Here is a 23471-nt window from a genome sequence, read left to right as displayed (position 1 = left end):
TTTTTTCTTTCTTCTCTCTCCTCTCTCTCTCTCTTTCTTTTCTCCCTCTATATTAGTTTCTTCCTTTCTCCTTTACGTCTCCTCTCATTCAAACCTCAATAACGAACAAATTATCTTATCTGGGACTCAAACTTATGTGTGAGGCATTTTGGGGGTTTTTACTTCACCTTTTTAACTCACTAGCAGTGCTCCCATCCCTGGCTCTCCATTTTATCAAGCTCTTGTTCCACTAAATACAATAGTAATTTTTTAATTTGTCCCCCCATTTTCCTGTTTCCCTCTTATTCCTCTCATCATAACTATTAGTCAACCAACACCTAAACGCAAATCATTTTATTCTTGATCCAAATTTTTTTATTATTTGCTTTTTGTGGGTCCATACTCCCCTTTTTTTATTTTTTTATTATTTTTAAATTTTTATTTATTTATTTATTTTTTGCACCTTTATTACTTTTCCCCAATTCAGGCCCTCCATTACAGGCATTGTTTGTTCTATTAAATACAATATAATTCACAGTTCACCACAAGATCTTCTCAAGAAAGAGGGGAGTGGAGAGGAGAGGAATAAAGGAGGGGGGAAATAATTTTCTTTTTTTTTCAATTTTTTAAAATTTTTATATTATTTTATTTTTCTTTATTTCATTATTAATTAAAAAAACAAAAAAAAACTTTTTTTGATTTTTTATTTTTTTACTTTTTATTCTTTATTAAATCTCATTAATACTATCAACAAAACCACCCTCATATGCCATTAAGGAAGAGAAAATTGAATATCATGGATACAAAAGAAAGAGAGGTAACACAGCTAGATGAGGAAAAATCTATGGAGAAAAAATTTAATATATTGGAAACCTTGGAGCTAAATGACAGAGAATTCAAGATAGAAATCCTAAAAACACTCAGATATATACAAGAAAACACAGAAAGGCAATTTAGGGAGCTCAGAAAGCAACTCAATGAACACAAAGAATATATGTCCAAGGAAATTGAAACTATAAAAACAAATCAAACAGAGATGAAAAACTTAATTCACAAGCTGAAAAACGAGGTAACAAGCTTACCTAATAGAACAGGCCAGATAGAAGAGAGGATTAGTGAAATAGAAGACAAGCAACTTGAGGCACAACAGAGAGAAGAAGAAAGAGACTCAAAAATTAAAAAAAATGAGATAGCCCTACACGAATTATCTGACTCCATCAGAAAGAATAACATAAGAATAATAGGTATATCAGAGGGAGAAGAGACAGAAAATGGAATGGAGAACATACTAAAACAAATAATAAATGAGAACTTCCCAAGCCTGTGGAAAAAACTAAAGCCTCAAATTCATGAAGCAAACAGAACTCCGAGTTTTCTTTTTTTTTTTTTAACTTTTTTTTTTTGTACCCCTCTGAAACCGGAAACGAGGAGAGACAGTCAGACAGACTCCCGCATGCGCCTGACCAGGATCCACTCGGCACGCCCACCAGGGGCGACAATCTGCCCACCAGGGGGGTGACGCTCTGCCCTTCCGGGGCATCGCTGCGCTATGACCAGAGCCACTCCAGCGCCTGGGGCAGCGGCCAAGGAGCCATTCCCAGTGCCCGGGCTATCCCTGCTCCAATGGAGCCTTGGCTGCGGGACGGGAAGAGAGAGACAGAGAGGAAGGACGGGGGTGGAGAAGCAAATGGGCGCCTCTCCTATGTGCCCTGGCTGGGAATCGAACCCGGGTCCCCCGCACGCCAGGCCGATGCTCCTCCGCTGAGCCAACCGGCCAGGGCCACTCCGAGTTTTCTTAACCCCAATAAACCTACTCCAAGGCACATCATAATGAAATTGGCACAAACCACTGGCAAAGAAAAAATTCTTAAGGCAGCCAGGGAAAAGAAGAATACAACATATAAAGGAAGACCCATTAGATTATCATCAGATTTCTCAGCAGAAACTCTACAAGCTAGAAGAGAGTGAACACCAATATTTAAAGTCCTGAAAGAGAGGAACTTTCATTCACGAATACTATACCCATCAAAGATATCCTTCAAATATAAAGAAGAAATAAAAATATTCAGAGATACAGAAAAGATGAGGGAATTTATCATCAGAAAACCCCCACTCCAGGAATTACTAAAGGGGGTTCTCCAATCAGATACAAAGAACAAAAAAATAATAATAAAGCCACAAGTAAAAGCTCCAAGAAGAACACAATAAAACCAAATTTAAACTGTGACAACAACAAAAAGAAAGGGGGGAGAGGATGGAGATTAACAGTAGCAAAGGACAAAGAGTGCAAAAGTACCCACAAAATAGTGTGCTACAATGAACAGGGTAGGAATACTTTTCATTACTTAAAAGTAACCACCATTGAAAAAGCCACCACAGAAGCACATGAGATAAAAAAGATAGCAACAGAGGAAAGATGTATGGAATACAACCAAATAAAAACAAAAGATAGCAAAACAAAAGAGAAAGATCAAACAAGACACAAAACTAACAGAAAGCAATCTATAAAATGGCAATAGGGAACTCACAAGTGTCAATAATTACACTAAATGTAAACAGATTAAACTCACCAATAAAAAGATACAGAGTAGCAGAATGGATTAAAAAACAAAATCCAACTGTATGCTGCCTACAGGAAACTCATCTAAGTAACAAGGATAAAAATAAATTCAAAGTGAAAGGCTGGAAAACAATACTCCAAGCAAATAACATCCAAAAAAAATGCAGGCGTAGCAATACTCATATCTGATAATGCTGACTACAAGACAACAAAAGTACTCAGAGACAAAAATGGCCATTTCATAATGGCTAAGGGGACACTGAATCAAGAAGACATAACAATTCTTAATATATATGCACCAAACCAAGGAGCACCAAAATATATAAGACAGCTACTTATTGACCTGAAAACAAAAACTGACAAAAATACAATCATACTTGGAGACATCAATACACTGCTGACAGCTCTAGATTGGTCATCCAAACAGAGAATCAACAAAGATATATTGGCCTTAAACAAAACACTAGAGCACCTAAATATGATAGACATCTATAGGACATTTCATCCCAAAGTGACTGAGTATACATTTTTCTCCAGTGTACATGGATCATTCTCAAGAATTGACCATATGTTGGGCCACAAAAACAACATCAGCAAATTCAGAAAAATTGAAGTTGTACCAAGCATATTTTCTGATCATAAAGCCTTGAAACTAGAATTCAACTGCAAAAGAGAGGAAAAAAATCCCACGAAAATGTGGAAACTAAACAACATACTTTTTAAAAATGAATGGGTCAAAGAAGAAATAAGTGCAGAGATCAAAAGATATATACAGACTAATGAAAATGACAATACGACATTTCAGAATCTATGTGATGCAGCAAAAGCAGTGATAAGAGGGAAGTTCATATCACTTCAGGCATATATGAACAAACAAGAGAGAGCCCAAGTGAACCACTTAACTTCACACCTTAAGGAACTAGAATAAGAAGAACAAAGACAACCCAAAACCAGCCGAAGAAAGGAGATAATAAAAATCAGAGCAGAAATAAATGAATTAGAGAACAGAAAAACTATAGAAAAAATTAATAGAACAAAGAGCTGGTTCTTTGAAAAGATCAACAAAATTGACAAACCCTTGGCAAGACTTACCAAGGAAAAAAGAGAAAGAACTCATATAAACAAAATCCAAAATGAAAGCGAAGAAATCACCACGGACACCGTAGATATACAAAGAATTATTGTAGAATACTATGAAAAACTTTATGCTACTAAATTCAACAATCTAGAAGAAATGGATAAATTCCTAGAACAATACAACCTTCCTAGACTGAGTCAAGAAGAAGCAGAAAGCCTAAACAGACCTATTAGTAGAGAAGAAATAGAAAAAAACATTAAAAACCTCCCCAAAAATAAAAGTCCAGGCCCTGACGGCTATACCAGCGAATTTTATCAAACATTCAAAGAAGACTTGGTTCCTAGTCTACTGAAAGTCTTCCAAAAAATTGAAGAAGAAGCAATACTTCCAAACACATTTTATGAGGGCAACATAACCCTCATACCAAAACCAGGCAAGGATGGCACAAACAGAAAAACCACAGACCGATATCTCTAATGAATACAGATGCTAAAATACTAAACAAAATACTAGCAAATCGAATACAACAACATATTAAGATAATAATACATTATGATCAAGTGGGATTCATCCCAGAATCTCAAGGATGGTTCAACATACGTAAAACGGTTAACGTAATACACCATATCAACCAAACAAAGAACAAAAACCACATGATCTTATCAATAGACGCAGAAAAGGCTTTCAATAAAATACAACACAATTTTCTGTTTAAGACTCTCAACAAAATGGGTATAGAAGGAATATATCTCAACATGATAAAGGCCATATATGATAAATCATCAGCTAACATCATATTAAATGGCACTAAACTGAAGGCTTTCCCCCTTAAATCAGGAACAAGACAGGGTTGTCTACTCTCTCCACTCTTATTTAATGTGGTACTGGAGGTTCTAGCCAGAGCAATCAGACAAGACAAAGAAAAAAAAGGCATCCATATCGGAAAAGAAGAAGTAAAGGTATCACTTTTTGCATATGATATGATCCTATACATTGAAAACCCCAAAGAATCCACAAAAAGACTACTAGAAACAATAAGCCAATACAGTAAGGTCACAGGATTCAAAATTAATATACAGAAGTCAGTAGCCTTTCTATATGCCAACAATGAAACAACTGAGAATGAACTCAAAAGAATAATCCACTTCACAATTGCAACAACAAAAAAAATAAAATACTTAGGAATAAACATAACAAAGAATGTAAAAGACTTATGTAATCAAAACTATAAACCATTGTTAAGAGAAATCAAAAAAGATATAATGAGATGGAAAAATATTCCTTGTTCTTGGTTAGGAAGAATAAATATAATCAAGATGGCCATATTACCCAAAGCAATATACAAATTTAATGCAATTTCCATCAAAATTCCAATGATATTTTTAAAAGAAATAGAGCAAAAAATCATCAGATTTATATGGAACTATAAAAAACCGCGAATAGCCGAAGCAATCCTAAAGAAAAAGAATGAAGCTGGGGGCATTACAATACCTGACTTCAAACTATATTATAGGGCCACGACAATCAAAACAGCATGGTATTGACAGAAAAGTAGACACTCAGACCAATGGAACTGAATAGAAATTCCAGAAATAAAACCACATATATATATAGTCAAATAATTTTTGATAAAGGGGCCAACAACACACAATGGAGAAAAGAAAGCCTTTTCAACAAATGGTGCTGGGAAAACTGGAAAGCCACATGCAAAAAATGAGATTGGACTACAATTTGTCCCCCCGTACTAAAATTAACTGAAAATGGATCAAAGATCTAAACATAAGACCTGAAACAATAAAGTACATAGAAGAATACATAGGTACTAAACTCATGGACCTGAGTTTTAAAGAGCATTTTATGAATTTGACTCCAATGGCAAGACAAGTGAAGGCAAAAATTAATGAATGGGACTACATCAGAATAAGAAGTTTTTGCTCAGCAAGAGAAACTGATAACAAAATAAACAGAAAGCCAACTAAATGGGAAATGATATTTTCAAACAACAGCTCAGATAAGGGCCTAATATCCAAAATATACAAAGAACTCATAAAACTCAACAACAAACAAACAAACAATCCAATAAAAAAAATGGGAAGAGGACATGAACAGACATTTCTCCCAGGAGGAAGTACAAATGGTCAACAGATATATGAAAAGATGCTCATCTTCATTAGTTATTAGAGAAATGCAAATCAAAACTGCAATGAGATACCACCTCACACCTGTTAGATTAGCTATTATTAACAAGACAGGTAATAGCAAATGTTGGAGAGGCTGTGGAGAAAAAGGAACCCTCATACACTGTTGGTGGGAATGTAAAGTAGTACAACCATTATGGAAGAAAGTATGGTGGTTCCTCAAAAAACTGAAAATAGAACTACCTTATGACCCAGCAATCCCTCTACTGGGTATATACCCCCAAAACTCAGAAACATTGATACGTAAAGACACATGCAGCCCCATGTTCATTGCAGCATTGTTCACAGTGGCCAGGACATGGAAACAACCAAAAAGCCCATCAATAGATGACTGGATAAAGAAGATGTGGCATATATACACTATGGAATACTACTCAGCCATAAGAAATGATGACATCAGATCATTTACAGCAAAATGGTGGGATCTTGATAATATTATACGAAGTGAAATAAGTAAATCAGAAAAAAACTGGTACTGCATTATTCCATACGTACATGGGACATAAAAGTGAAACTAAGAGACATTGATAATAGTGTAGTGGTTACAGGGGGAGGGGGGAAGGGAGAGGGAAAGGGGGAGGGGCACAAAGGAAACTAAATAGAAGTTGGCAGAGGACAATCTGACTTTGGGTGATGGGTATGCAACATAATTGAAAGACAAGATAACCTGGACTTTTTGTCTTTGAATATATGTATCCTGATTCATTGATGTCACCCCATTAAAAAAATAAAATTAAAAAAAATAAAAAATAGCTACATGTATATAGGATAGGTCAGTATTTTTCCACCCATACAGGGGTTGAAACAGCCCCTGATGCTACTTGAAAGTCCCTCATTGGTAATGCGTACAAAGGACCCTTGATATGGGCTTTCTGGATTTCTAAAGAAGATACAGTACATAAAAATGAAAAGAGAAAACAGACTGTAAAAAACATTTTGTGAGAGACAGAGATTACACTGTCAACCCCATAAGAATGACTGATGGGACAGGTCTTAATAGCAGACAAAACATATGACTCAGGCAGCCTTGTCAACATCTGTCCTGACCAAAATTTTCTCTTTCAGAAGAACTACAGCCAGAGATACACCAATGTCCCTCCTGCTCTCTGGCATTCTCCAGTCAGAAATTCCTCAGTCAACATATGGGATGCAATCACCCCTCTCAAATTTTCCCAGGAACATCTGCAAGAAAACATCTCCAATCAGAGGATCGCTGCCCAGAGGATCCAAATCAGCAGCAGCACCATACTGATACACACAGCTGGGATGACAAAGCTGAAGGTCAAAAGGACAAAGGAAAGTCCAAACATTTGCTTAAAAGGACCAGTCCAAGGCGGATTTCAAGGGCCTTTTTTTAAACTCCCAAAGGACACTTGGGAAGCTCTAGTGAGCAAGAGGGAATGCTGCAGGAAACACCCATCAGAGGGCAGAATGTGAATTCAGTGGACACACAAAAACTGTCTATGAGAGTAGGAATTTTGAGAATTGTACCTGTCAAGTATAGAGAGTTTGGGCAAGGCTTTGATGATGGGTCACATCTCCTCAGACAGCAGAGACACACTCAGGGGAGAAGCCCTATGTTTGCAGGGAGTGTAAGTGAAGCTTTTCACTGAAGTCAACTCTCCTCAGACACCAGAGGACACACTCAAGAGAGAAGCCCTATGTTTGCAGGGAGTGTGAGTGAGGCTTTTCACAAAAGTCAGCTCTCCTCAGACACCAAAGGACACACTCAGGGGAGAAGCCCTATGTTTGCAGGGAGTGTGAGAGAGGCTTCACACGGAAGTCATATCTCCTTATACACCAGAGGATACACTCAGGGGAGAAGCCCTATGTTTGCAGGGAGTGTGAGCGAGGCTTTTCACAGAAGTCAGCTCTCCTCAGACACCAAAGGACACACTCAGGGGAGAAGCCCTATGTTTGCAGGGAGTGTGAGCGAGGCTTCACACAGAAGTCAACTCTCCTCACACATCAGAGGATACACTCGGGGGAGAAGCCCTATGTTTGCAGGGAGTGTGAGCGAGGCTTCATACAGAAATCAAATCTCCTAATACACCAGAGGACACACTCAGGGGAGAAGCCCTATGTTTGCAGGGAGTGTAAGCAAGGCTTTTCACAGAACTCAACTCTCCTCAGACACCAAAAAACACACTCAGGGGAGAAGCCCTATGTTTGCAGGGAGTGTGAGCGAGGCTTCATACAGAAATCAAATCTCCTAATACACCAGAGGACACACTCAAGAGAGAAGCCCTATGTTTGCAGGGAGTGTAAGCGAGGCTTTTCACTGAATTCAACTCTCCTCAGACACCAGAGGACACATTCAAGAGAGAAGCCCTATGTTTGCAGGGAGCATGAGAGAGGCTTCACATGGAAGTCATATCTCCTCAGACACCAAGGGACACATTCAGGGGAGAAGCCCTATGTTTGCAGGGAGTGTGAGAGAGGCTTCACACGGAAGTCATATCTCCTTATACACCAGAGGACACACTCAGGGGAGAAGCCCTATGTTTGCAGGGAGTGTGAGCGAGGCTTTTCACAGAAGTCAGCTCTCCTCAGACACCAAAGGACACACTCAGGGGAGAAGCCCTATGTTTGTGGGGAGTGTGAGCGAGGCTTCACACAGAAGTCAACTCTCCTCACACATCAGAGGACACACTCGGGGGAGAAGCCCTATGTTTGCAGGGAGTGTGAGCGAGGCTTCATACAGAAATCAAATCTCCTAATACACCAGAGGACACACTCAGGGGAGAAGCCCTATATTTGCAGGGAGTGTAAGCGAGGCTTTTCGCTGAAGTCAACTCTCCTCAGACACCAGAGGACACATTCAAGAGAGAAGCCCTATGTTTGCTGGGAGCGTGAGCGAGGCTTCACACGGAAGTCATATCTCCTCAGACACCAAGGGACACATTCAGGGGAGAAGCCCTATGTTTGCAGGGAGTGTGAGAGAGGCTTCACACGGAAGTCATATCTCCTTATACACCAGAGGACACACTCAGGGGAGAAGCCCTATGTTTGCAGGGAGTGTGAGCGAGGCTTTTCACAGAAGTCAGCTCTCCTCAGACACCAAAGGACACACTCAGGGGAGAAGCCCTATGTTTGTGGGGAGTGTGAGCGAGGCTTCACACAGAAGTCAACTCTCCTCACACATCAGAGGACACACTCGGGGGAGAAGCCCTATGTTTGCAGGGAGTGTGAGCGAGGCTTCATACAGAAATCAAATCTCCTAATACACCAGAGGACACACTCAGGGGAGAAGCCCTATATTTGCAGGGAGTGTAAGCGAGGCTTTTCGCTGAAGTCAACTCTCCTCAGACACCAGAGGACACATTCAAGAGAGAAGCCCTATGTTTGCAGGGAGTGTGAGCGAGGCTTCACACGGAAGTCATATCTCCTCAGACACCAAAGGACACATTCAGGGGAGAAGCCCTATGTTTGCAGGCAGTGTCAGCAAGGCTTTACACAGAAGTCAACTCTCACTTGACCAAGCAGGAGTGCAGTGCATAGAGTGTGGGACTGGGATGAAGGCTCATCTGGCTATAGCAAAGAGCTCACCAGCTTGGACCAAATGTCGCTGGCTCAAGTAAGGGGTTACTTGGTCTGCTGAAGGCCCGCAGTCAAGGCACATATGAGAAAGCAATCAATGAACAACTAAGGTGTCACAACAAAAAACTGATGATTGATGCTTCTCATCTCTCTTTGTTTCTGTCTGTCTCTATCTATCCCTCTATCTGACTCTCTGTCCATGTAAAAAAGAAAAAAGAAATCAACTTTCCTCAGATACAAAAGGACACTCTCTGGGAGAAGCTCTATGTTTGCAGGGAGTGTGAGCAAGGCTTTACATAGAAGTCAATTTTCCTCATACACCAGTGACACACTCATGGGAGAAGTCCTATGTTTGCAGGGAGTGTGATCAAGGCTTTTCATTGAAGTCAACTCACACACCAGACAACACACTCAGGGGAGAAGCCCTATGTTTGCAGGGAGTGTGAGTGAGGCTTTACATGGAAGTTAGTTCTCCATGGACACCAGATGACAGTCAGGGGAGAAGCCCTCAGTTTGCAAAGAGGGTGAGTGAGTCATTAGCATTAAGTTGCATATTTGCAGCTACAGCTGTGACATAGGTCATACCCCAGCTCTGAGGGCACTTCAGAACAAGTCTACTGACCCCTTATCCTCTTGGCTCCTGTCCTGGTTTCCTCTGACTTCTGTAGAATCAGAGCTGAAAGCCAGGGAGGAACATGTTTGTGTGCATGTCTGTGTGCCTTGCTCAGTCTGGGCACCTGGTCTCCCTCACTCTCTGCTCACTGCCCTTTAAGGGTGAGTATCATGGTGTACAACACATGGACTCCAGATAATTCCATAGTGGGTTTGAATCTCAGCTCTGCCCTCACAAGCTGTGCAACCTAAGGCAAAATTCTCAACTTCTCTGTGCCTGTTTTTTAATCTATAAAATGGAAATGGTGCCTGACCAGGAAGTGGTGCAGTGCATAGAGCATTGGACTGGGATGCAGAGGAACCATGTTCAAAACCCCAAGGTCACTGGCTTGAGCACAGGTTCACCAGCTTGAGTGCAGGGTTGCAGGCTTGAGCGTGGAATCATAGATATGACCCCATGGTCACTGGCTTGAAGCTCAAGGTTGCTGCCTTGAGTAAGAAGTCACTCACTCTGCTAGAGCCTCCTGGTCAAGACACATATGAGAGAGCAATCAATAAACAACTAAGGTGCCCCAACAAAGAATTAATGATTCTCATCTCTCTCCCTTACTGTCTGTCACTATCTGTCCCTCTCTCTGTCTTTCACAAAAAAAAATTGCTTCCCTGTCTCCACACTTTAAAATTAATAAAATAAATAAACAAAAAACTGGAATTGGCTGATCAAGGCATATATGGAAGTTGATGCTTTCTGCTCCTCCATCTCTCTCTCTCTCTCTCTCTCTCTCTCTCTCTCTCCCTCACTCTCTCTCCATTCTCTAAAATTAAATTTAAATAAATAATTGAAATAGAAATTGCTACACTGTCAGTCTGCAGGATTGGAGATCTTCATTCCAAATGTTTGGAGTCATTTTGGCTCAGATACTCTTTAAAACCTCCCAGTTTTCATGTTTCTTATTTTGACAGGACCAAGTACCTAATCTTATAAAAATAAGCTCTGCCTGATATATCATTAGAAAATGGCAAATTCAGACTACTATAGTATGGCACTGACATCTTTTAGAACTGCTAAACTCCAAATATGACAGTACTAATGTTCTCATGCATTCATTAATTCTGAGATGTCCCCTGACAGGATTGAGCCTATGACCTTGTATCAGAATGATGCTCTAACTAACTGAGCTACCAGGCCAGGGCATAACCATGGGTTTCATCCAACTCTCTCATTTAGGAATACAGAATACCTCTTTCAGAACCAATAGATTACCACAAAAAAAGAAAATCCACAGAGAGATAAAAAAAAAACTTACTTAACATAAGCAGGTAAGTGGATCAACTGAGGAAGGAGGGGCAGGCACCCTCTTCCTTGAGAAGAAGGAAAATTGCAAAGGAAGGGAGCCTGCAGGGGTAACTGAGTCAGCCAGTTCTAGATTAACTACTTCCTATAGTACTCTGAAAGGGTGCCTGGAGCCACTTGCTTCACAGAGCAAAGAAGATAGAACTTATCTGAAAACCCCTTCACTTTTCTCAAAAGCTGTTTAAAAACAATGTTTACATACCTTATTTTAAAAATCCAACACTTATCCTCTAATTTCACCTAAATTCACCCTCCCATCCTGGAGTCATGGGAGTGACATATACTAGACCAGGGGTCCCCAAACTTTTTACACAGGGGGCCAGTTCACTGTCCCTCAGGCCATTGGAGGGCCGGACTATAAAAAAAACTATGAACAAATCCCTATGCACACTGCACATATCTTATTTTAAAGTAAAAAAACAAAAACGGGAACAAATACAATATTTAAAATAAAGAACAAGTAAATTTAAATCAACAAACTGACCAGTATTTCAATGGGAACTATGGGTTTGCTTTTGGCTAATGAGATGGTCAATGTGCTCCTCTCAATGACCACCAATGAAAGAGGTGCTTCTTCCAGACGTGCGGTGGGGGCTGAATAAATGGCCTCAGGGGGCTGCATGCGGCCCGCGGGCCGTAGTTTGGGGATCCCTGTACTAGACAAAGGAATCTCAAGCCCATTGCATGAAAACCCTGTATTCTATAAAAGGTATATAAGATGTAAGAAATCTAACTTTGGGGAGCACGTGTTTGGTTGCCTCTTTGGGGGTCACACTGCTTCACCAGCTAAATAAATCCTACCTCCTTCATCAAGTTGTCTGGGCACTTTTGTCCTTTGATTCCTGCAATATAACCACTGACAGATAATGCACTGTACCCACCCCTGTTCTTCCTGACCACCACCAAGGTGTTGTTCTCAAGGTGCACATGACATAACAGCAGAGACTCACTTTGAGGACACGTTTAAAAGGAACCATATTGCAACATAAAGCAAATGACAACAAACTTCAAAGATTTGAAATTATATAACCTGTTTCCTCCCTTCATGACAGTTGACCTTGAAATTATTAGTAACAGATAAACCAGGAAGTCCTTATACTTACACTTATAAAATATCATTTTATTATTATTTTTTAATATGGTTAACATTTATTTTTATTTTCCCTCTCTTTTTATTTATTTATTTATTTATTATTTTTTACAGAGACAGCAAGAGTCAGTAAGAGGGATAGATAGGGACAGACAGACAGGAATGGAGAGAGATGGGAAGCATCAATCATCAGTTTTTTGTTGTGACACCTTAGTTGTTCATTGATTGCTCTCTCATATGTGCCTTGTCCGTGGGCCTTCAGCAGACTGAGTAACCCCCTGCTTGAGCCAGCGACCATGGGTTCCAGCTGGTGAGCTTTTGCTCAAACCAGATGAGCCTGTGCTCAAGCTGGAGACCTCGGGGTCTTAAACCTGGGTCCTCCACATCCCAGTCTGATGCTCTATCCACTATGCCACCACCTGGTCAGGCTAAAAAACTATTTTAAATAACCTGTAACATACATTGCAATTAGAATTCTAAAATAATTTCCTCAACTAAAAGATAATAATTTAAAATAACCTATGGTGCCCTGACCAGATGGCTCAGTGCATGGTTGTGGGTTTTGTCATAGGTCTCAGCATCTAAAAGAAGTGACCAAGTTGTACACAACTAAATAGAACAACTAATTGAAAAAATGATTTCACGGTGGTGCAGTAGATAGAGCATCAGAATGGGATGTGGAGGACCCAAGTTCAAGACCCTGAGGTCACCAGCTTGAGCGTGGGCTCATCTGGTTTGAGCAAAGGTCACCAGCTTGGACTCAAGGTCACTGGCTCGAGCAAGGGTTTACTCAGTCTGCTGAAGGCCCATGGTCAAGGCACATGTTAGAAAGCAATCAATGAACAACTAATATGTCACAACAAAAAACTGATGATTGATGCTTCTTATCTTTCTCTGTTCCTGTCTGTCTGTTCCTATCTATCCCTCTCTCTGACTCTCTTTCTGTCTCTGTAAAAAAAAAATGATTTCATTCTTCTCTATCTTTTCTCTTTCTCAAATCCATGTAAAAACTGTAAAAATCTAATGGAAAAAGCTGTGATAGACCTGCAACATGCCTAGTGCATTTCTCTCAACAAAAAAGTAGAAAACACAGAAAAGAAAAACAAAGTAAAATACCCAGATATCTCTTCGGACCATGTTTCTATTTTTCACCTAGAAAAGACTAACTTTTTTTTTTTACTATCAACACAAGAATTCTGCACCTCACACTGTTTCCCACCCATTTTTGTCTCCCATGGTGCTTATCCTACACTGGAACCATTTCCCTCTCACTTCCCCAAAACACATGACCAGCACTGCCTTGGAGAAACTCCTCCCAAACTTGAACTAGAGGGCTAAGGGAACGATGGACATCTCAGAACATAACCGACTACTCTAATGTGCCACCAAGCCTACGAATATTGGAGCCTTCTATCAGATTTGACTAAATGGAACCTTGAGACTTCTCCCTGGAGCAAGTATTCCAAGTTTTATAGAATAAAATCTCCCATTCACCTTGATCTCTTTCCCCATCCAACATCATTACTGAACAGACACCAGAGTCCTTAGACAAAATCAGGATCCCATGGACCCTAGACAAATTAAACTGAGCAATGAACCATCCCCCAAACCAAAAAGGGGACTTGGCACCAAACACCAAACACTAGTCTACAGACCCAACCAAGACTAGGAAACACCAATTCCAGAAACTGACACAGCACCTTGGACACCAGAGTCCATACATCATGCCCTAGAACTGGAGCTGCTCGAGGGACCCACACTGGAACTCGGATACAAGGCTACATGCAAAGGGACTCCAGGTGCACAGCAGAATACAGATTATACAACAAACCCTGGAGACACTCCTGATATGTAACCAAGACCCCATAACTGAACTTCAGACATAGAGCCAAATGACATGCTGTTTGACACTTGCACCATGACAAATGCAGGAGCTGAACCTGATACTCACTAAGCAAACAGAGCCAGGACTCTATAAAGGACATCTTATGACTCCCTAAGTCCAAGCAGTGAGCTTGAAAATATATTTTATTACCAGTGTAAATGTAGAAGAGAGAAACATCACTAGCAGCCCTACCACATTCTACCAAGCCCTACAAAAATAAACCAAGTAACTGACAGAGGGAACAGAAATAATGCTTACCCTTAGCCAATACATGTCCATGATCTCAGCTGCAGGACTCTCCAGGACTTAATGCCCCAGCTATTCATGTCACATGCCTGGCTATTGACACTGTGTGGAATAAAATAAAAAAATGTTCTTATACTTTAAAAGTTCTAGCAGGTGGGCTAATAATCAAGTGAAATAATAAGATAAACAAGAAATATTCAATGTATAATAAAGACTCAAGGAGAACTGATATAAGACAATGAGGTTATACTGGGTATATAGATCACTTCAAAAAACTGAATAACAGAATCTAACATTTTTTGAAAAAAAAAAAGATTGATTTTAGAGAAAATACAGAAGAGATAGAACGGGGGAAGGAGCAGGAAGCATCACCTCAGAGGTGTTGCCTCTAACCTGTGCCCTGACCCAGCAAGCCTCGAGTTTCAAACCACCAACCTCAGCATTGCAAATCAATGCTCCATCCACTGCACCACCACAGGTCAGGCCAGAATCTTAACATTGATAACATGCAGCTAATTTGAGAACAAGTGACACATCTGACAGATTATTTTTGTTGGGAAACCCCAAAACATATTGGACACAAGAAATAAGGTAAGGGGGTAAAGAAGCTGCTCCTTGCAGTCTTCATGTCACACACTAAGGTGCTTGTACTTAAGTTCTCTTTTGAAACTGGCATGTGCACAAGGTGACAGAGAAGCACACTTCAAACATATTTAAGAGAACACAAAGCAACAGAAAGCAAGCTTCAACGAGTTCATGGTTTCAAAGAATATAAAGTGTGTGTCTTGCTGTCATGGCCATGAACCTAAAAGATTTTAATAAGAGGGACCTACAAGCTCCTTATGGTTTAAGGTATAAATAATATTTTCTAAATAACCTCCCAAATGCATCACAATTGGAAATATAAAATAACTTCAATTGAATGATAATTAACATATTACATTTTAAAAAACCCTATGGGGCACTGGCCATGTAGCTAAGTGCAGATACCATTTTCCCAAATGCCAAGGAAACAGGTGTGAGCCCCATTGTCGGCACCTAAAAGGAGCAACCAATGAGCACATAACTAAATGGAACAACTAAGTGGAGCAATCAGTAAGTGCTTCTCTCTCTATGTATCAAATTAATGGATAAATTTGGAAAACCAATGAAAAGTGGAGTGATGGATCCACAACATGGCCACTGTGTTTCTCTCAGCAGGAAGGCAGAATAAAATGACAAAAAAAGGCCCAGATCCCTGTTAGGACCATGTTTCTATTCTTCAGTTGGGAAGGACGACCTTTCTTGACCATAAACATTCTGGATTCTGAACCTCAGTGTTTCCCATCCATTTTTTACTCCCATGGTGCCTCTCCTACAATGGAACCTTTCCTCTCTTGTTTCCCCTCTCACCTGGCCAGCAGTGCCTTGGGGAAATTCCTCCCAAAATTGAGCCAGAGGGCTGAGGGGCCAATGCACTTCTGAGGACACAATGGATTCCTCTAATGTGCCATCAAGCCTATAAATACTGGAGCCTTCTATCAGATAAGACTAAATGGAACCCTGAAGCTTCTTTCTGGAACACCTATTTCATTTTTTGTTTCTTATTTTGTTTGTTTTTGTTTATACGTTTCTGAAGTGAGAAGTGGAAAGGCAGAGACACAGACTCCCACATGCCATCAACCAGATTCACCTGGCAAGGCCACTAGGCAGCAATGTTCTGCTTATCTGGGGCATTGCTCCATTGCAACTGGAGCCATCCTCAACACCCAGGCCAATTTGCTCCATTGGAGCCTCTTCTGTTGGAGGGGAAGAGAGAGATATAGAGGAAAGAAAGGGGAAAAGGGTGAAGAAGCAAATGGACGTTTCTCCTGTGTGCCCTGGCCAGGAATAAAACCCAGGACTTTCACATGCCAATGCTCTATCACATATTCTGTTTTATAGAATAGAATATCCAATTTGCTTTGCTCTCTTTCCCCATCAGTATCTACTTTCCTGCCAATGTGAACATAACAACCATTAATGAACAGAGACCTTAGACAGAATCAGGATCCAAGGACTCTAGATGACTGAAGCTGAGCACTGGACCAACTCTCAAACCAAAATGAGGACTCGGCACTGAACTCCAAACACTGGTCTCCAGAGCCATCTGAGTCTAGGAAATACCAATGCCAGAAACTTACATGGCACCTTGGACACCAGATTCCATACGTCATGCCCTAGAACTGGAGCTGCTTGTGAGACCCACACTGGAACTCGGATACAAGGCTACATGCAAAGGGACCTCAGACCCCAGATGCACAACAGAATACAGATTCAATCACAGACCCTGAAGACAGACTCCTGATCTGTAACCAAGACCCCATAACCGAAATTCAGACATGAAGCCAAACACCTGACCCCACTTGCTGCATGACAGATGCAGGAGCTGAACCTGATACTCACAATGCAAACACAGCCAGAACTCCATAGAGAAAATCTCACAACTCCCTAAGTTCAAGCAGGAAGCTAAAATATATTTCACTACCAATGTAAATGTAGAAGAGAGAAACATAACTCACAGCACTACCACATTGTACCAAACCCCACAAACATAAACCAAGTAATTGATAGAAGAAATAGAAATAAAGCTTACCCTTAGCTGACACATGTCCATGATCTCAGCTGCAGAACTCTCCAGGAGTTAGTGCCCCAGCCATTCATGTCACATGCCATGCATCAACACTGTGGGAGGATAAAATTTAAAGATTTTCCCAATACTTTGAAAGTTCTAGCAGCTGGGCTAATAATCAAGTAAAATAATCAGATGGACAAGAGATATTAAACATATAATACATGCTCAAGGGAAATTCATATTCCCAAAAATACAAGACAATGAGGTTATATTGCATATATAGGACATTTCAAAAACCTGAATAACATAATATTAGATTTTTGAAAAAAAATTTATAGATTGATTATAGAAAAAAGAGAGAAGAGACAGAGAGCAAGAGAAAAAGTAGAAAGCATCTCCTCAGAGTAGTTGCCTCTCATGTGTCCCATTACCTGGCAACCCTAGAGTTTTAAACCAGCAACAGAGTTCCAAGTTGATACTCTATTCACTGTGCCACCTTAGGTCAGGCCAGAATCTTGGATTCTTAAAGGTGACATAAACAGGCCCTGGCTGGTTGGCTCAACAGTACAGCATCGGCTGGGTGTGCGGAAGTCATGGGTTTGATTCCCAGTCAGAACATACAGGAGAAGCCCATTTTCTTCTCCACCCTCCCCCCTCTTCTTTATCTCTATCTCTCTCTTCTCCTCCTGCAGCCAAGGCTCCATTGGAGCAGAGTTGGCCTGGGAGCTGAGAATGGCTCCATGGCCTCCACCTCAGGCACTAGAATGGCTCCAACTGCAGCAGAGCAACACCCCAGAGAAGCCAGGCATCGCTCCCTGTAGGGCATGCCGGGTAGATCCTGGTAGGGAGCATGCAGGAGTCTGTCTGCCTCCTACTGCTTCTCACTTCAAAAACAAACAAACAAACAAACAAATATGCATCTAATTTGAGAACATGTGACATACCTGACAGAATACTTTTTATTAGGAAACCCCAAAATCTATTAAACACAAGAAATAAGGTAAGGTGTCAACAAGCTGTTTCTTGGAGTTTTCATGTTAACACTAAGGTGATTGTACTTAAGTTCTCTTCTAAAACTACCATGGATACAGAGTGACAACAGAGTAGCACACTTCAAACATATTGAAGAGGGACCACAAAGCAACAGAAAGCAATATCCAACCAGCTTCCAGGTTTGAAAGAATATAAAATGTGTGTTTGGTTTTCAGGGCCATTACCTAAAATATAGGTTGAGAGAGGAACAGAGAGGAACAGACAGGCAGAAAGGGAGAGAGATAAGAATCATCAATTCTCATTGCAGATCCTTAATTGTTCATTGATTGCTTTCTCATATGTGCCTTGACTGGGGGGCTACATCAGAGCGAGTGACCCCTTGCTCAATCCAGCGACCTTGGGCTTCAATCCAGTGACCTTTAGGCTCAAGCCAGCAACCACGGGGTCATGTCTATGATCCCACGCTCAAGCAGTGACCCCACAATCAAGCTGCTGAGCCCGTTCTCAAGCCAGATGTGCCTGCACTCAAGCTGGGGACCTCAGGATTTAGAACTTGGGTCCTCTGCATTTCAGTATGGTACTCTATCCACTGCACCACTGCCTGGTCAGGCTAAAAAATATTAATCAAAGGGACACATGAGCTCCTTATGCTTTAAGGCATAAATGACATTTTCTAAATAACCCCCAAACACATCACAATTGGAAATACAAAATAACTTCAAATGAATAATGATTAAAATACTACATTTAAAAAAACCTATGGGACACTGGCCATGTAGCTCAGTGCATTTGGCACTGTACCAAACACCAACGTGACAGGTGTGGGCCCGATTGTTGACACCTAAAAAAAACAACCAATATTTGTAAAGTAGCATACCTTTACAAATAGGGACATGAGTTACTAGCACAGTGCCTGGTATATGAAGGGCACTTTGAAAGGCTTTAAGAGCACAGGAGGAAGGAGAGATGGAAAATAAGATGAAAAGAAGGGTGATAGAGAAATCCAGGGAGGGAAAGAAGAAGAGAGGAAGAAATAAAGAGAAAAACAAATCATAGCTAAAGAGTAAAAATGGGGGAGAAAAGAGAGAGATTCATCACAATTATACACATTCATATTCTTTGAGATACTAAGTTTATGATAAAAGTTCTCAGCATTTACCAAGCATTCAGAAAATATTTTTAAAGCATTAAAGAATAAATGAAAATTACAGGCTCCACAATGTTGAATTTCTTGGACTTCTGAACTTCCTTGATTTGATAAACATAATCAAGGGACAACTTGAAAATAATATGCCTCTCTGTCCACCTGCAGGTCTACCTGTAGAACGGTACCAAATGTCACAAGTTGGCACTGTTCTTCATGTAAGTCAGTGCTTATGGAATGAACAGAATGCTGGAGCTATTGGAGACTTTAGGTACCACGGAGTAATCTGATCCCTTTATTTTACAAATAGGGAATAGGAAGCCAAGAGATAAAAAGCAATTAACACAAGACTTCCTGTTTCTGGTTTTACAAGAAGCTGAAAGTTATGCTCATCCTCACAGGAGAAAAAAGCTAAACAAGGTGAAAATAAACTACTCCTCCTGGATCCAACAAAGAATTGAAGTCAGAGGAAAAAACCAATGTCTCAATGATTGTATAGATGTTTGACCATGAGGAATAAAAGCATATCAGAGCAAACTCCTGTAGCTGCAGCCAATATCAGGCTTTATTTAAGAACTCTCCAGTGGGTCCAAGATGGTGGCACACGTGGATGCTGAACTTGCACACTTCCCAAAACCCATCCAAATTTACCCCTTTACTTAGAACAATTCCTCCTGAAAGACAACTGAGGAACAATTAAACAGCTTCTGCACAACAAGCTAGAGAGAGAGAAAGAGAGAGAGAGAGGGTGCATAGAGAAGGCTGAGGAAACAAGAGAGCTCTGCAGGAGGTGAAGGATCAGCTCAGGACCAAAGAGACCATTGAGTGCCACTGTTTACATCTCCCAGACATGAGGATAGAAGACAGTAGCTCCATCCAGATTCTATGGCCACCTGCAGGGCGCTGCAACACATCCCCAGTCACCCTCCTGGAGATAAATACAACAGAATAAGGAGGGCAGCTTAGATTGTGTAAAGAGAGCTGCTCTTCCCAGATATCGACCCAGCAGGTAGGGTATGGCAGGGCAACATTTCACCCACTGAGCTGCATGTGCATGTGGGCCTCCCCCTTCTAACAGAGAGTACAGAGTAGCAAAATACTCTGGTACAGCTGCAGGACTATACGACCCAGAGAAAGTGCAGAAATTGTGGGTTACTACTGGTATTACCCCCCTGAAAAATGGGAGCCAGCAAATTGGGCTATGGTCTGCACAGTGGACTGCCTGATCAGAGAAAGTGCAAAAAATTGGGGGCTGCTGTTGCTCACACTGGTTGGGCTGCTCTACCCAAAGAAAGCACAAGCTAGCAAAACCTTGTGACCCAGTGTGGAGTGAGGGGGGCAATGCCTGTGCATGTGCACAGGGCTGCCAAGCCCCGAGTAGGTGAAGAATGAACAAATTAAGGCTGTGTGTACACCCAGGCTACCGCACCAGAACAAAAGGTGGATCTAATGGGGGGTGAGATACAAGAAAGCAATAAGGTAACCCAGCACAGACCGTGCTCTGACAACAGATAATTAAAACAGAACACGCAAAGCACACACCACGCAGTCCCTTTTACACCAGGAGACCTGCCCAGATTAAATGTGCAAGGTGGTTCACACACCCCAGGCGGCCCATTCAAAACCCACTCAGGTCAGGTGACAGGACAGGCACTGCATGCACCTCCCCCAACCACAACCAGCAGGCTGAAACTATTCAACATACAATGTAACGAAGACAACATTTTCAAGACTGGGCGAGATGACTATTTCATTCTACTCAAAAGAACAAAACCAGAAAGTCAAACAAAATGGGGAGACAGAAGAATATATACCCCCAATGAAAAAAGAAGAAAAAAAACTTGGAGAAATGTCCTAATCAAATGGAAATGGGTAATTGGACAGATAAAGAATTCAAAGCAAACAGTCATAATGATGTTTAATAAACTTGAGAGTAGAATAGAGGAACTCAAGAGAGCGCTTGAACAACAAGAAAATGTAATAAGCTCATCCGACTTGAGCGTGGAATCACCAGCTTGAGCGCGGGGTCATAGACAAGACCCAATGGTCTTTGGTTGAGCCCAAAGGTCGCTGGCTTAAAGCCCGAGTGGCTGACTTGAGCAAGGAGGTCACTGACTTGGCTGGAGTCACTGGCCTAGATGATTCTTGCTTCCCTGAAGTTGGCCCCATGTGTTCCCTCTGGGACACCCCAGCGCAAGCACACATGCACGCGAATGCACGCCCCTGGGCCAAGCAGTCAGCCTCATTGCCGTCTCCTGCTCAGACACGTCAGGGCTGGGCCTGCGGGGTGGCCAGAGCAGAACGCAGACAGGATTTTGTGGGGAGGGGGTGGCGGCGCTGAGGGAGCGGCAGAGCACTGAGGGAACTGGGGAAGCCTGGACCCAGCGGGCAGCAGCTGTTCCCGCCAGCTGCTTCTGTGAGTCACGTGACCGCGTCTCCACCCAGGCCCCCAAAGCCTTCAGGGACATCCACGCCTCCTTCTCCCGGGAGGGGTGGCCGCCATAGTGTTAGGGAGAAGGTGCGCTGCCCCAACGTGGAGAGGAACCAGGACGCGCTGCTGCGCACAGGTAACGTGGCGCTGGAACCAGGGTGTGGGATCGTGGGCGGCAGGAAGGCCCACCTTGGTGGGGACTGCTCCTTCAAACACTTCGCTTTGGGGACCACAATTTTGTTTCTCCCCAGGCCTCAGAGCCCCTCGAACTGCTTTCATGGTTCACCGCTGGCAGGACACCAAAACCCGGCGGAGGACACTGAGGACTCGCATGAAGAATGGACTAGGAGGCAGCAAGGTGAGGGGCCACAGGCATGGCTGCCCTTTTGAAACTGATGGGTGGTCAGGTCCTGGTGTCAAAACAGCTAAGGAGGGACAGAGCTTGCGTTTAGCAAACAAGCGCAATGCAAAAAGTGCATTGTGCAGTAAGGGGCGATTTGCTATAACGCTTCCATGTGTAAATAATTACACATATTTATAGATGTGTTAATGAGCAGGAACGGTAGAGAAGTATAAAAGCACATAAGAAATAACTCATTCAGAGCACTTGTCATCACAAGATAATGAGGAAGGTCTGGCTGATGAGCAGTGTTCCAGAACAGGGCTGTCTGGGCAGTGCCGGCCACATTGCACATGGGAAAGGATTAAACGTGGTGATTAAGGCAGCTGGGGTTGTGAGCCAGGGACCATTGTATCAGGCCCTGTGTCAACCATCTCTTCAATGTGTCTGGAAAACACTCTAGTTAAAAATTGGGTAAGAGAAAATCATTTGTAGATTTCAGTTCTCTGAGTCCTTTAGAAAGGCTAATAAGTGTGACCTAGGTATGTGGGGTGGACTTTGGATAGGCCTGGATATAATCTCTACTAAATTCAGAGTGAATTTAGCACTGGAGATTTGGGCAAATCTTACAAATTCTCTGAGCTCTTGAATACTAATGTGTAAGGTGAGGATACATGCATATATTCTTTGAAAGTGTTCAATTCAATTTATTTATTTGCATATGTATTTGTTTATATTTTAGGTAAGATGAGGGGAGATAATGAGGCTGTCTCCCATATACACTCTTACCAGGATCTACCTGGCAACCACAATTTTGAAATACTGTGCTGGTTTTTAGCACCTCAGAATGATGTGCTCCAGCTAACCGAGCCATCCTCAGTGCCCAGGGCCAATGCTAGAACCAATTGAGCTGCTGGCTGCAGAAAAGAAAGAATGAGAGAAGTGGGAGTGTGAGAGGTGGAGGAGATGGTGGCTTCTCCTATGTTCCCTGAATGGAATCACACCCGGGACATACAATGGGCCAACACTCTATCCACTGAGCCACTGACTAGGGCTTAAATTCAATGTAAAAAAACTGACATGCCTGACCGGGTGGTGGCGTAGTGGATAGAGCATCAGACTGGGATGTGGAAGACCCAGGTTTGTGACCCCTGAGGTCGCCAGCTTGAGTGAGGGCTCATCTGGTTTTAGCAAAATTCACCAGCTTGAGCCCAAGGTCGCTGGCTCGAGCAAGGGGTTACTTGGTCTGCTGAAGGCCCACGGTCAAGGCACATATAAGAAGGCAATCAATGAACAATTAAGGTTTTGCAATGTGCAATAGAAGGAACTAATGATTTGATGCTTCTCATCTCTCCGTTTCTGTCTGTCTGTCCCTGTAATCCCTTTCTGCTCTGACTTTCTTTCTGTCTGCGTGTTAAAAGAATAAAC

The 23471-nt window shown here is 41.9% G+C and overlaps 1 protein-coding gene across 1 annotated transcript in view; it reads left to right on the top strand.

Annotated features, from left to right (window-relative positions):
* The window catches only part of LOC136386966 (histone-lysine N-methyltransferase PRDM9-like), a 168769-nt gene extending 146063 nt beyond the window's left edge, over positions 1-22706 (top strand). Inside the window, exons 2-8 of the mRNA XM_066358057.1 lie at positions 7501-7920; positions 8173-8592; positions 8677-9087; positions 19441-19543; positions 21718-21839; positions 21955-22061; positions 22638-22706. Of these exons, the coding sequence (XP_066214154.1) occupies positions 7501-7920; positions 8173-8592; positions 8677-9087; positions 19441-19543; positions 21718-21839; positions 21955-22061; positions 22638-22706 (1652 nt within the window). The remainder of the gene's footprint in view (positions 1-7500; positions 7921-8172; positions 8593-8676; positions 9088-19440; positions 19544-21717; positions 21840-21954; positions 22062-22637) is intronic.
* The last annotated feature ends 765 nt before the right edge of the window (positions 22707-23471 follow it).

The sequence above is a fragment of the Saccopteryx leptura genome, unplaced genomic scaffold (assembly GCF_036850995.1).
Source record: "Saccopteryx leptura isolate mSacLep1 unplaced genomic scaffold, mSacLep1_pri_phased_curated manual_scaffold_26, whole genome shotgun sequence".
In the NCBI taxonomy this organism is placed as follows: Eukaryota; Metazoa; Chordata; class Mammalia; order Chiroptera; family Emballonuridae; genus Saccopteryx; species Saccopteryx leptura.
Note: the sequence above shows the minus strand (reverse complement) of the source record. Positions and strands in the feature narration are given on the sequence as shown.